This window comes from Haliotis rufescens, unplaced genomic scaffold (assembly GCF_023055435.1).
Source record: "Haliotis rufescens isolate VD_foot unplaced genomic scaffold, xgHalRufe1.0.p SCAF_6, whole genome shotgun sequence".
In the NCBI taxonomy this organism is placed as follows: Eukaryota; Metazoa; Mollusca; class Gastropoda; order Lepetellida; family Haliotidae; genus Haliotis; species Haliotis rufescens.
In genome coordinates, this window is record NW_025964334.1 from 40,908,754 (window position 1) to 40,923,067 (window position 14,314).

General features: G+C 46.5%; 1 protein-coding gene across 1 annotated transcript in view; it reads left to right on the top strand.

Annotated features, from left to right (window-relative positions):
• The window catches only part of LOC124110756 (short transient receptor potential channel 7-like), a 104,058-nt gene that overhangs the window by 36,225 nt on the left and 53,519 nt on the right, over positions 1 to 14,314 (top strand). The window contains exon 7 of the mRNA XM_048386272.1: positions 351 to 594. Within this exon, the coding sequence (XP_048242229.1) occupies positions 351 to 594 (244 nt within the window). The remainder of the gene's footprint in view (positions 1 to 350; positions 595 to 14,314) is intronic.

Genomic DNA, 14,314 nt, shown 5'->3' on the forward strand with positions numbered 1-14,314 from the left:
TATTCCAAGGTCTCTCTCTCCCCTCTATCTATTTGTGACATGATATTATTATGTTGAAATATTGCACCTTTCTGAAGTGGGTTTAGTGAGGCCCGATGGAGTCGGCAGCTGCATAGAGCATATCGATAACAGTGTGCAGGTGTTAGTTGGCTCATCTCATCCTCTCTAATAGCCTGCACTCTGCGGTTGGCGTAAATATTGTATGTTTCCATTTGGACGAAACATGTTCGACCTGATTGTGTCGGTTTCTGATCACCCCGAGACATTTAGCCTGATACAAGAGTCAACAACTGAACGCGTTTGCGGTTGCTATATTACAACTTGTTTTAATCAGGTCCGTTATGTTTTAGATGACAGCATCCCAAACCCACAGATACTGTCCAAGGTCCTCTTTTCCGTTGCCAATGTACTGAGCTTCGCCAGAATCGCCTATATCCTCCCGGCCAGCGAGACGTTTGGCCAGCTTCAGATCTCATATGGCAGAATGCTGCAGGATGTGGGCAAGTTCATCTTCATCTATTTCACCGTCATGATCGCCTTCATCTGCGGGCTCACCAGCCTTTACAGTCTCAGCCAGAACGAGCATTTTTCCAAGTAAGATTCCCTTCTGTTTAGATTGGGCGCCGGGGAAGAATGGGTCCAATATACCATGTGGGTGACATTGAAGCTTTATGATAAAAAGCTGTTTTTTTAATGAATTTGACACAAAGTATGATTGTTCCATAAATGAATCTTCATGTAATGAGATAGTTTCGGTACCCTTTTCCGTATGCGTGCCTGTGTTTGTTCGCGCGCGTGCGTTTGCGTCTGTGTGTGTCTCTGTGTCTTTGTGTATGTCTTTGTGTGTTTCTCTGTGTCTATGTGTGTGTCTCTATGTCTGTGTGTGTGTTTCTATGTCTTTTTGTGTGTCGCTGTGTCTGTGTGTGTACTTGTGTCTATGTGTGTATCCCTGTGTCTTTGTGTGTGTCTGGGTCTATGTGTGTGTCTTTGTGTCTATATGTGTGTCTGTGTCTATGTGTGTGTATTTGTGTCTATGTATGTGTCTATGTGTGTGTTTGTGTCTATGTGTGTGTATCTGTGTCTATGTGTGTGTCTATGTGTGTGTATCTGTGTCTATGTGTGTGTCTGTGTGTCTTTTTATGTGTATCTGTGTCTTTGTGTGTGTCTCTGTGTCTTTGTGTGTGTCTCTGTGTCTATGTGTATCTCTGTTACCATGTGTGTATGTGTTCCTATGTGTGTGTCTCTGTGTCTATGTGTATCTCTGTTACTATGTGTGTATGTGTTCCTATGTGTGTGTCTCTGTGTCTATGTGTGTGTCTCTGTGTCTATGTGTGTATCTTTGTCTATGTGTGTGTATCTGTGTCTGTGTGTGTATATGTGCCTGTGTGTGTATATGTGTCTATGTGTGTGTCTGTGTGTGTCTCTGTGTCTATGTGTGTATCTGTGTCTATGTATGTGTCTCTGTGTCTTTGGCTGTGTCTCTGTGTCTTTGCGTGTGTCTCTGTGTCTGTGTATATCTGTGTCTATGTTTGTGTATCTGTGTCCATGTTTGTGTACCTGTGTCTGTGTGTGCCTCTATCTATGTGTGTGTATCTGTGTCTATGTGTGTGTGTGCCTGTGTCTGTGTGTATCTGTGTCTATGTGTGTGTGTCGTGTCTATGTGTGTGTATCTGTGTCTATGTGTGTGTATCTGTGTCTATGTGTGTGTGTATCTGTGTCTATGTGTGTGCATCTGGGTTTTGGAAGTGTTGGTGGTCATTGGAGATCACTTAGAATAAATAGAAAACTGAATATCGAAATAAAAAACAAATATGTGTTAATCACCGTTGGGACAGCTACTTCAGAAGAGGTCCTTGACCCATCTGCCACTTGATCACGAGACAAAATGTTCACTTTTAGAAGACAACCGTACAATGTGTGTTCGACATGCCGGAAAGCTTACCAGATTCTGTGAGGACTCGCCTACGCATCAAATATTGCTAAATCGGATATCTTCTACTTCGACCAGAAACCTTTATGTAGGGGCAAATACAATCGTTTAGCACCGACACGATCCAAAAATCTCTTTCATGCAAACCCAGAGAGATCGTTTATGGGGCATTTGCTTCTACTATTACATATTGTATCTGACTGTATAAATACAGCAGCAGCATACATGTGGCATGGCTTGTTTACACAGAGAGGAACACCACATATCACTAACACATGGAGAGCCCCTGAGCGTGCAATACCTGTCGGCAACGCACACGGCAAACGTTAAACACGGAGGCGTGGAGTTTTAAGCAGTATAGGGCGCCTCTAGGCCTAATTTCTGCAATCGGAGAGGAATGATTGTTATTTTGTAGCCGTAATCCCAGAAAATACCCCGGCTGCTTCAGCACACTGGGCAGTGATTGACGACCCTAAAAGCCATGTTGGTTATCGTTGGTTATCGTTATTCCAGTTATAGACATGGACAAAATAAGGACTCGCATTGACTGGAAAATCAACAATCATTACTTGTGTGTTCAACGATTTTATGTAAATCAAGGAGGTGACACGGAAAGTTAAATGGCAAAACTTTAAGTTTAATCTGTCGTGTTCACGGCCTGTCTTATTGACATTTGCCATGATCATGCGGCATTTTGCATCAAATTCCACAACCCAGTTGTTTCCCGACCTATCATGCCAAATGCTTTCAAAGTGTGCGCTACTCTCATGTATTGTTTCGCCATGATACTGTACACCGTGATGCACGGGTGACACAATACGCATGCAGGCTGTCTGAGAAAGATAGTATGTAGGTTTTGACTATGGCCCACACCCACACATGTACTGCTATATAATTGTAGTTATATTAAAGCGTGGTCCACAAGAGGTTCACGCAATAATATGATGTATGAACAGTATATGACCAGACTGTAGCTATGCATCATTAGAAAATGTTTCCTATCGTATGTGTAGATGCATCAATTTATGCTGAGAAATACAGATGTTCGAATTAGGTGACATGTTTCTTAAACGTTTGTCTTTGTTTGTATGCAGCGGAATCTCTTCACTTGTGCGCCGCAGACGTAGTTCAACATTAACATGTCGTTTTTTTGTTTCAGCAAAATTAGAAAATGTGCTATCGTATCACTGGATTTCCGGGTCCATAACTCGATTGTCTGGTTTGTTGATAGGCCGCAGCCGTCAAGCAGGAGTACTGCTGTGCGGCGTCAAGAAACATGTTTACTTTTCATGCAAAGTGTGCTACCGGTGGTAGTATGATCATGTATGCTGACTGAATGGACTGCAACCTCAGTACATGATGTATACAGACTGAATGGACTTCAACCTCAGTACATGATGTATGCTGACTGAATCGGCTTCAACCTCAGAATATGATGCATGCTTACTGAATGGACTGCAACTCAAGTACATGATGTATGCTCACTGAATGCGCTGCAACCTCAGTACATGGTGTATGCTGACTGAATGCGCTGCAACCTCAGTCCATGGTGTATGCTGATTGAATGGAGTGCAACCTCAGTACATGGTGTATGCTGACTGAATGCGCTGCAACCTCAGCACATGATGTATGCTGACTGAATGCTCTCCAACCTCAGTCCATGGTGTATTCTGACTGAATGCGCTGCAACCTCAGTACATGATGTATGCTGACTGAATGCGCTCCAACCTTAGTCCATGATGTATGCTCACTGAATGAACTCGAACTCAAGTACATGATGTATGCTGACTGAATGCGCTGCAACCTCAGTACATGGTGTATGCTGACTAAATGCGCTCCAACCTCAGTACATGGTGTATGCTGACTGAAAGCGCTCCAACCTCAGTACATGATGTATGCTGACTGAATGCGCTGCAACCTTAGTCCATGATGTATACTCACTGAATGGACTGCAACTCAAGTACACGATGTATGCTGACTGAATGCGCTGCAACCTCAGTACATGAAGTATGCTGACTGAATGCGCTGCAACGTCAGTACATGGAGTATGCTGACTGAATGGGCTGTAACCCCAGTACACGATGTATGCTGACTGAATGCGCTCCAACCTCAGTACATGATGTATGCTGACTGAATGCGCTGCAAACTAAGTCCTTGATGTATGCTGACTGAATGCGCTGCAACCTCAGTACATGATGTATGCTGACTGAATGGGCTGCAACCTCAGTACATGGTGTATGCTGACTGAATGCGCTCCAACCTCAGTACATGATGTATGCTGACTGAATGGAGTGCAAACCAAGTACATGATGTATGCTGACTGAATGCGCTCCAACCCCAGTACATAGTGTATGCTGACTGAATGCGCTGCAACCTTAGTCCATGATGTATGCTGACTGAATGTGCTCCAACCTCAGTACATGATGTATGCTGACTGAATGGAGTGCAACCCAAGTACATGGTTTATGCTGACTGAATGCGCTCCGACCTCAGTACATGATTTATGCTGACTGAATGGAGTGCAACCCTAGTACATGGTGTATGCTGACTGAATGCGCTCCAACCTCAGTACATAGTATATGCTGACTGAATGCGCTGCAACCTTAGTCCATGATGTATGCTGACTGAATGCGCTCCAACCTCAGTACATGATGTATGCTGACTGAATGGAGTGCAACCCAAGTACATGGTGTATGCTGACTGAATGCGCTCCAACCTCAGTACATGATGTATGCTGACTGAATGGAGTGCAACCCAAGTACATGGTGTATACTGACTGAATGCGCTCCAACCTCAGTACACGATGTATGCTGACTGAATGGGCTGTAACCCCAGTACACGGTGTGTGCTGACTGAATGCGCTGCAACCTCACTACATGGTGTATGATGACTAAATGCGCTGCAACCTCAGTACATGATGTATGCTGACTGAATCCGCTCCAACCTCAGTACATGGTGTATGCTGACTGAATGGGCTGTAACCTCAGTACATGATGTATGCTGACTGAATGCGCTGCAACCTCAGTACATGGTGTATGCTGACTGAATGGGCTGTAACCTCAGTACATGATGTATGCTGACTGAATGCGCTGCAACCTCAGTACACGATGTTTGCTGACTGAATGCCCTCCAACCTCAGTACATGGTGTATGCTGACTGAATGCGCTCCGAACTCAGTACATGGTGTATGCTGACTGAATGCGCTCCAACCTCAGTACATGATGCATGCTGCCTGAATGCGCTCCAACCTCAGTACATGGTGTATGCTGACTGAATGGGCTGTAGCCCAAGTACACGATGTATCCTAACTGAATGCGCTCCAACCTTAGTCCATGATGTATGCTCACTGAATGGGCTGTAACCTCAGTACATGACGTATGCTGACTGAATGCGCTCCGACCTCAGTACATGGTGTTATTGACTGAATGCGCTCCAACCTCAGTACACGATGTATGCTGACTGAATGCGCTCCAACCTTAGTCCATGATGTATACTCACTGAATGGGCTGTGACCTCAGTACATGGTGTATGCTGACTGAATGCGCTCCAACCTCAGTACATGGTGTATGCTGACTGAATGGGCTGTAGCCAAAGTACACGATGTATGCTGACTGAATGCGCTGCAACCTCAGTACACGATGTATGCTGACTGAATGCGCTCCAACCTCAGTACATGGTGTATGCTGACTGAATGGGCTGTAGCCCAAGTACACGATGTATACTGACTGACTGCGCTCCAACCTCAGTACACGATGTATACTGACTGAATGGGCAGTAGCCCAAGTACACGATGTATGCTGACTGAATGCGCTTCAACCTCAGTACATGGTGTATGCTGACCGAATTCGCTCCAACCTCAGTACATGATGTATGCTGACTGAATAGGCTGTAACCCCAGTACACGATGTATGCTGACTGAATGCGCTCCAACCTCAGTACATAATGTATGCTGACTTAATGCGCTCCAACCTCAGTACATGATGTATGCTGACTGAATGCACTGCAAACTTAGTCCATGATATATCCTGACTGAATGCGCTGCAACCTCAGTACATGGTGTATGCTGACTGAATGGGCTGTAGCCCAAGTACACGATGTATGCTGACTGAATGCGCTGCAACCTCAGTACACGATGTATACTGATTGAATGCGCTGCAACCTCAGTACATGATGTATCCTGACTGAATGCGCTCAAACCTCAGTACATGGTGTATGCTGACTGAATGGGCTGTAGCCCAAGTACACGATGTATGCTGACTGAATGCGCTGCAACCTCAGTACACGATGTATACTGATTGAATGCGCTCCAACCTCAGTACATGGTGTATGCTGACTGAATGGGCTGTAGCCCAAGTACACGATGTTTGCTGACTGAATGCGCTCCAACCTCAGTACACGATGTATGCTGACTGAATGCGCTGCAACCTCAGTACACGATGTATGCTGACTGAATGCGCTCCAACCTTAGTACACGATGTATGCTCACTGAATGGGCTGTAACCCCAGTACACGATGTATGCTGACTGAATGCGCTACAACCTCAATACATGGTGTATACTGACTGAAAGGGCTGTAGCCCAAGTACACGATGCATGCTGACTGAATCCGCTCCAACCTCAGTACACGATGTATGCTGACTGAATGGGCTGTAACCCCAGTACACGATGTATGCTGACTGAATGCGATCAGACCTCAGTACAAGGTGTATGCTGACTGAATGCGCTCCGACCTCAGTACACGATGTATGCTGACTGAATGCGCTCCAACCTTAGTCCATGATGTATGCTCACTGAATGGGCTGCAACCTCAGCACATGATGTATGCTAACTGAATGCGCTCAAACCTCAGTACATGGTGTATGCTGACTGAATGGGCTGTAGCCCAAGTACACGATGTATGCTGACTGAATGCGCTGCAACCTCAGTACACGATGTATACTGATTGAATGCGCTCCAACCTCAGTACATGGTGTATGCTGACTGAATGGGCTGTAGCCCAAGTACACGATGTTTGCTGACTGAATGCTCTCAAACCTCAGTACACGATGTATGCTGACTGAATGGGCTGTAGCCCAAGTACACGATGTATGCTGACTGAATGCGCTCCAACCTTAGTATACGATGTATGCTCACTGAATGGGCTGTAACCCCAGTACACGATGTATGCTGACTGAATGCGCTACAACCTCAGTACATGGTGTATGCTGACTGAATGGGCTGTAGCCAAAGTACACGATGTATGCTGACTTAATGCACTCCAACTTCAGTACACGATGTATGCTCACTGAATGGGCTGTAACCTTAGTCCATGATGTATGCTCACTGAATCGGCTGTAACCTCAGTACATGGTGTATGCTGACTGAATGGGCTGTAGCCCAAGTACACGATGTATGCTGACTGAATGCGCTGCAACCTCAGTACACGATGTATACTCACTGAATGCGATCCGACCTCAGTACATGGTGTATGCTGACTGAATGCGCTCCAACCTCAGTACACGATGTATGCTGACTGAATGCGCTCCAACCTTAGTCCATGATTTATGCTCACTCAATGGGCTGTAACCTCAGTACATGATGTATGCTGACTGAATGCGCTCCAACCTCAGTACATGGTGAAAACTGACTGAATGCGCTCCAAACTCAGTACATGGTGTATGCTGACTGAATGGGCTGTAGCCCAAGTACACGATGTATTCTGACTGAATGCGCTCCAACCTCAGTACACGATGTATGCTGACTGAATGGGCTGTAGCCCAAGTACACGATGTATACTGACTGAATGCGCTCCAACCTCAGTACACGATGTATGCTGACTGAATGCGCTCCAACCTTAGTCCATGATGTATGCTCACTGAATGGGCTGCAACCTCAGTACATGATGTATCCTGACTGAATGCGCTCAAACCTCAGTACATGGTGTATGCTGACTGAATGGGCTGTAGCCCAAGTACACGATGTATGCTGACTGAATGCGCTGCAACCTCAGTACACGATGTATACTGATTGAATGCGCTCCAACCTCAGTACATGGTGTATGCTGACTGAATGGGCTGTAGCCCAAGTACACGATGTTTGGTGACTGAATGCTCTCAAACCTCAGTACACGATGTATGCTGACTGAATGGGCTGTAGCCCAAGTACACGATGTATGCTGACTGAATGCGCTACAACCTTAGTATACGATGTATGCTCACTGAATGGGCTGTAACCCCAGTACACGATGTATGCTGACTGAATGCGCTACAACCTCAGTACATGGTGTATGCTGACTGAATGGGCTGTAGCCCAAGTACACGATGTATGCTGACTGAAAGCACTCCAACCTCAGTACACGATGTATGCTCACTGAATGGGCTGTAACCTTAGTCCGTGATGTATGCTCACTGAATGGGCTGTAACCTCAGTACATGGTGTATGCTGACTGAATGGGCTGTAGCCCAAGTACACGATGTATGCTGACTGAATGCGCTGCAACCTCAGTACACGATGTATACTCACTGAATGCGATCCGACCTCAGTTCATGATGTATGCTGACTGAATGCGCTCCAACCTTAGTACACGATGTATGCTGACTGAATGCGCTCCAACCTTAGTCCATGATGTATGCTCACTGAATGGGCTGTAACCTCAGTACATGATGTATGCTGACTGAATGCGCTCTAACCTCAGTACATGGTGTATACTGACTGAATGCGCTCCAACCTCAGTACATGGTGTATGCTGACTGAATGGGCTGTAGCCCAAGTACACGATGTATTCTGACTGAATGCGCTCCAACCTCAGTACACGATGTATGCTGACTGAATGGGCTGTAGCCCAAGTACACGATGTAAGCTGACTGAATGCGCTCCAACCTCAGTACACGATGTATGCTCACTGAATGGGCTGTAACCCCTGTACACGATCTATGCTGACTGAATGCGCTACAACCTCAGTACATGGTGTATGCTGACTGAATGGGCTGTAGCCCAAGTACACGATGTATGCTGACTGAATGCGCTCCAACCTCAGTACACGATGTATGCTCACTGAATGGGCTGTAACCCCAGTACACGATGTATGCTGACTTAATGCCCTACAACCTCAGTACATGGTGTATGCTGACCGAATGCGCTCCAACCTCAGTACATGGTGTATGCTGTCTGAATGCGCTGCAAACTTAGAACATGATGTATGCTCACTGAATGCGCTCCAACCTTAGTCCATGATGTATCCTCACTGAATGCGCTCCAACCTCAGTACATGGTGTATGCTGACTGAATGCGCTGCAACCTCAGTACATGATGTATGCTGACTGAATGCGCTCCAACCTCAGTACATAATGTATACTGATTGAATGGAGTGCAACCCCAGTACATGGTGAATGCTGACTGAATGCGCTGTAACCTCAGTACATGGTGTATGCTGACTGAATGGAGTGCAACCCAAGTACATGGTGTATGCTGACTGAATGCGCTCCAACCTCAGTACATGGTGTATGCTGACTGAATGCGCTGCAACCTTAGTCCATGATGTATGCTGACTGAATGCGCTGCAACCTCAGTACATGATGTATGCTGACTGAATGGAGTGCAACCCAAGTACATGGTGTATGCTGACTGAATGCGCTCCAACCTCAGTACATGATGTATGCTGACTGAATGGAGTGCAACCCAAGTACATGGTGTATACTGACTGAATGCGCTCCAACCTCAGTACATGGTGTATGCTGACTGAATGGGCTGTAACCCAAGTACACGATGTATGCTGACTGAATGCGCTGCAACCTCAGTACACGATGTATGCTGACTGAATGCGCTCCAACCTCAGTACATGGTGTATGCTCACTGAATGGGCTGTAGCCCAAGTACATGATGTATGCTGACTGAATGCGCTCCAACCGCAGTACACGATGTATGCTGACTGAATGGGCTGTAGACCAAGTACACGATGTATGCTGACTGAATGCGCTCCAACCTTAGTATACGATGTATGCTCACTGAATGGGCTGTAACCCCAGTACACGATGTATGCTGACTGAATGCGCTACAACCTCAGTACATGGTGTATGCTGACTGAATGGGCTGTAGCCAAAGTACACGATGTATGCTGACTTAATGCACTCCAACCTCAGTACACGATGTATGCTCACTGAATGGGCTGTAACCTTAGTCCATGATGTATGCTCACTGAATCGGCTGTAACCTCAGTACATGGTGTATGCTGACTGAATGGGCTGTAGCCAAAGTACACGATGTATGCTGACTTAATGCACTCCAACCTCAGTACACGATGTATGCTCACTGAATGGGCTGTAACCTTAGTCCATGATGTATGCTCACTGAATCGGCTGTAACCTCAGTACATGGTGTATGCTGACTGAATGGGCTGTAGCCCAAGTACACGATGTATGCTGACTGAAAGCACTCCAACCTCAGTACACGATGTATGCTCACTGAATGGGCTGTAACCTTAGTCCGTGATGTATGCTCACTGAATGGGCTGTAACCTCAGTACATGGTGTATGCTGACTGAATGGGCTGTAGCCCAAGTACACGATGTATGCTGACTGAATGCGCTGCAACCTCAGTACACGATGTATGCTGACTGAATGCGCTCCAACCTCAGTACATGGTGTATGCTCACTGAATGGGCTGTAGCCCAAGTACATGATGTATGCTGACTGAATGCGCTCCAACCGCAGTACACGATGTATGCTGACTGAATGGGCTGTAGACCAAGTACACGATGTATGCTGACTGAATGCGCTCCAACCTTAGTATACGATGTATGCTCACTGAATGGGCTGTAACCCCAGTACACGATGTATGCTGACTGAATGCGCTACAACCTCAGTACATGGTGTATGCTGACTGAATGGGCTGTAGCCAAAGTACACGATGTATGCTGACTTAATGCACTCCAACCTCAGTACACGATGTATGCTCACTGAATGGGCTGTAACCTTAGTCCATGATGTATGCTCACTGAATCGGCTGTAACCTCAGTACATGGTGTATGCTGACTGAATGGGCTGTAGCCAAAGTACACGATGTATGCTGACTTAATGCACTCCAACCTCAGTACACGATGTATGCTCACTGAATGGGCTGTAACCTTAGTCCATGATGTATGCTCACTGAATCGGCTGTAACCTCAGTACATGGTGTATGCTGACTGAATGGGCTGTAGCCCAAGTACACGATGTATGCTGACTGAATGCGCTGCAACCTCAGTACACGATGTATACTCACTGAATGCGATCCGACCTCAGTACATGGTGTATGCTGACTGAATGCGCTCCAACCTCAGTACACGATGTATGCTGACTGAATGCGCTCCAACCTTAGTCCATGATGTATACTCACTGAATGGGCTGTAACCTCAGTACATGATGTATGCTGACTGAATGCGCTCCAACCTCAGTACATGGTGAAAACTGACTGAATGCCCTCCAAACTCAGTACATGGTGTATGCTGACTGAATGGGCTGTAGCCCAAGTACACGATGTATTCTGACTGAATGCGCTCCAACCTCAGTACACGATGTATGCTGACTGAATGGGCTGTAGACCAAGTACACGATGTATACTGACTGAATGCGCTCCAACCTCAGTACACGATGTATGCTGACTGAATGCGCTCCAACCTTAGTCCATGATGTATGCTCACTGAATGGGCTGCAACCTCAGTACATGATGTATCCTGACTGAATGCGCTCAAACCTCAGTACACGATGTATGCTGACTGAATGCGCTGCAACCTCAGTACACGATGTATACTGATTGAATGCGCTCCAACCTCAGTACATGGTGTATGCTGACTGAATGGGCTGTAGCCCAAGTACACGATGTTTGGTGACTGAATGCTCTCAAACCTCAGTACACGATGTATGCTGACTGAATGGGCTGTAGCCCAAGTACACGATGTATGCTGACTGAATGCGCTACAACCTTAGTATACGATGTATGCTCACTGAATGGGCTGTAACCCCAGTACACGATGTATGCTGACTGAATGCGCTACAACCTCAGTACATGGTGTATGCTGACTGAATGGGCTGTAGCCCAAGTACACGATGTATGCTGACTGAAAGCACTCCAACCTCAGTACACGATGTATGCTCACTGAATGGGCTGTAACCTTAGTCCGTGATGTATGCTCACTGAATGGGCTGTAACCTCAGTACATGGTGTATGCTGACTGAATGGGCTGTAGCCCAAGTACACGATGTATGCTGACTGAATGCGCTGCAACCTCAGTACACGATGTATACTGATTGAATGCGCTCCAACCTCAGTACATGGTGTATGCTGACTGAATGGGCTGTAGCCCAAGTACACGATGTTTGGTGACTGAATGCTCTCAAACCTCAGTACACGATGTATGCTGACTGAATGGGCTGTAGCCCAAGTACATGATGTATGCTGACTGAATGCGCTACAACCTTAGTATACGATGCATGCTCAATGAATGGGCTGTAACCCCAGTACACGATGTATGCTGACTGAATGCGCTACAACCTCAGTACATGGTGTATGCTGACTGAATGGGCTGTAGCCCAAGTACACGATGTATGCTGACTGAAAGCACTCCAACCTTAGTACACGATGTATGCTCACTGAATGGGCTGTAACCTTAGTCCGTGATGTATGCTCACTGAATGGGCTGTAACCTCAGTACATGGTGTATGCTGACTGAATGGGCTGTAGCCCAAGTACACGATGTATGCTGACTGAATGCGCTGCAACCTCAGTACACGATGTATACTCACTGAATGCGATCCGACCTCAGTTCATGATGTATGCTGACTGAATGCGCTCCAACCTCAGTACACGATGTATGCTGACTGAATGCGCTCCAACCTTAGTCCATGATGTATGCTCACTGAATGGGCTGTAACCTCAGTACATGATGTATGCTGACTGAATGCGCTCTAACCTCAGTACATGGTGTATACTGACTGAATGCGCTCCAACCTCAGTACATGGTGTATGCTGACTGAATGGGCTGTAGCCCAAGTACACGATGTATTCTGACTGAATGCGCTCCAACCTCAGTACACGATGTATGCTGACTGAATGGGCTGTAGCCCAAGTACACGATGTAAGCTGACTGAATGCGCTCCAACCTTAGTACACGATGTATGCTCACTGAATGGGCTGTAACCCCTGTACACGATCTATGCTGACTGAATGCGCTACAACCTCAGTACATGGTGTATGCTGACTGAATGGGCTGTAGCCCAAGTACACGATGTATGCTGACTGAATGCGCTCCAACCTCAGTACACGATGTATGCTCACTGAATGGGCTGTAACCCCAGTACACGATGTATGCTGACTTAATGCCCTACAACCTCAGTACATGGTGTATGCTGACCGAATGCGCTCCAACCTCAGTACATGGTGTATGCTGTCTGAATGCGCTGCAAACTTAGAACATGATGTATGCTCACTGAATGCGCTCCAACCTTAGTCCATGATGTATCCTCACTGAATGCGCTCCAACCTCAGTACATGGTGTATGCTGACTGAATGCGCTGCAACCTCAGTACATGTTGTATGCTGACTGAATGCGCTCCAACCTCAGTACATAATGTATACTGATTGAATGGAGTGCAACCCCAGTACATGGTGAATGCTGACTGAATGCGCTGCAACCTCAGTACATGGTGTATGCTGACTGAATGGAGTGCAACCCAAGTACATGGTGTATGCTGACTGAATGCGCTCCAACCTCAGTACATGGTGTATGCTGACTGAATGCGCTGCAACCTTAGTCCATGATGTATGCTGACTGAATGCGCTCCAACCTCAGTACATGATGTATGCTGACTGAATGGAGTGCAACCCAAGTACATGGTGTATGCTGACTGAATGCGCTCCAACCTCAGTACATGATGTATGCTGAATGAATGGAGTGCAACCCAAGTACATGGTGTATACTGACTGAATGCGCTCCAACCTCAGTACATGGTGTATGCTGACTGAATGGGCTGTAACCCAAGTACACGATGTATGCTGACTGAATGCGCTGCAACCTCAGTACACGATGTATACTGACTGAATGCGCTCCAACCTCAGTACATGGTGTATGCTCACTGAATGGGCTGTAGCCCAAGTACATGATGTATGCTGACTGAATGCGCTCCAACCGCAGTACACGATGTATGCTGACTGAATGGGCTGTAGCCCAAGTACACGATGTATGCTGACTGAATGCGCTCCAACCTTAGTATACGATGTATGCTCACTGAATGGGCTGTAACCCCAGTACACGATGTATGCTGACTGAATGCGCTACAACTTCAGTACATGGTGTATGCTGACTGAATGGGCTGTAGCCAAAGTACACGATGTATGCTGACTTAATGCACTCCAACCTCAGTATACGATGTAT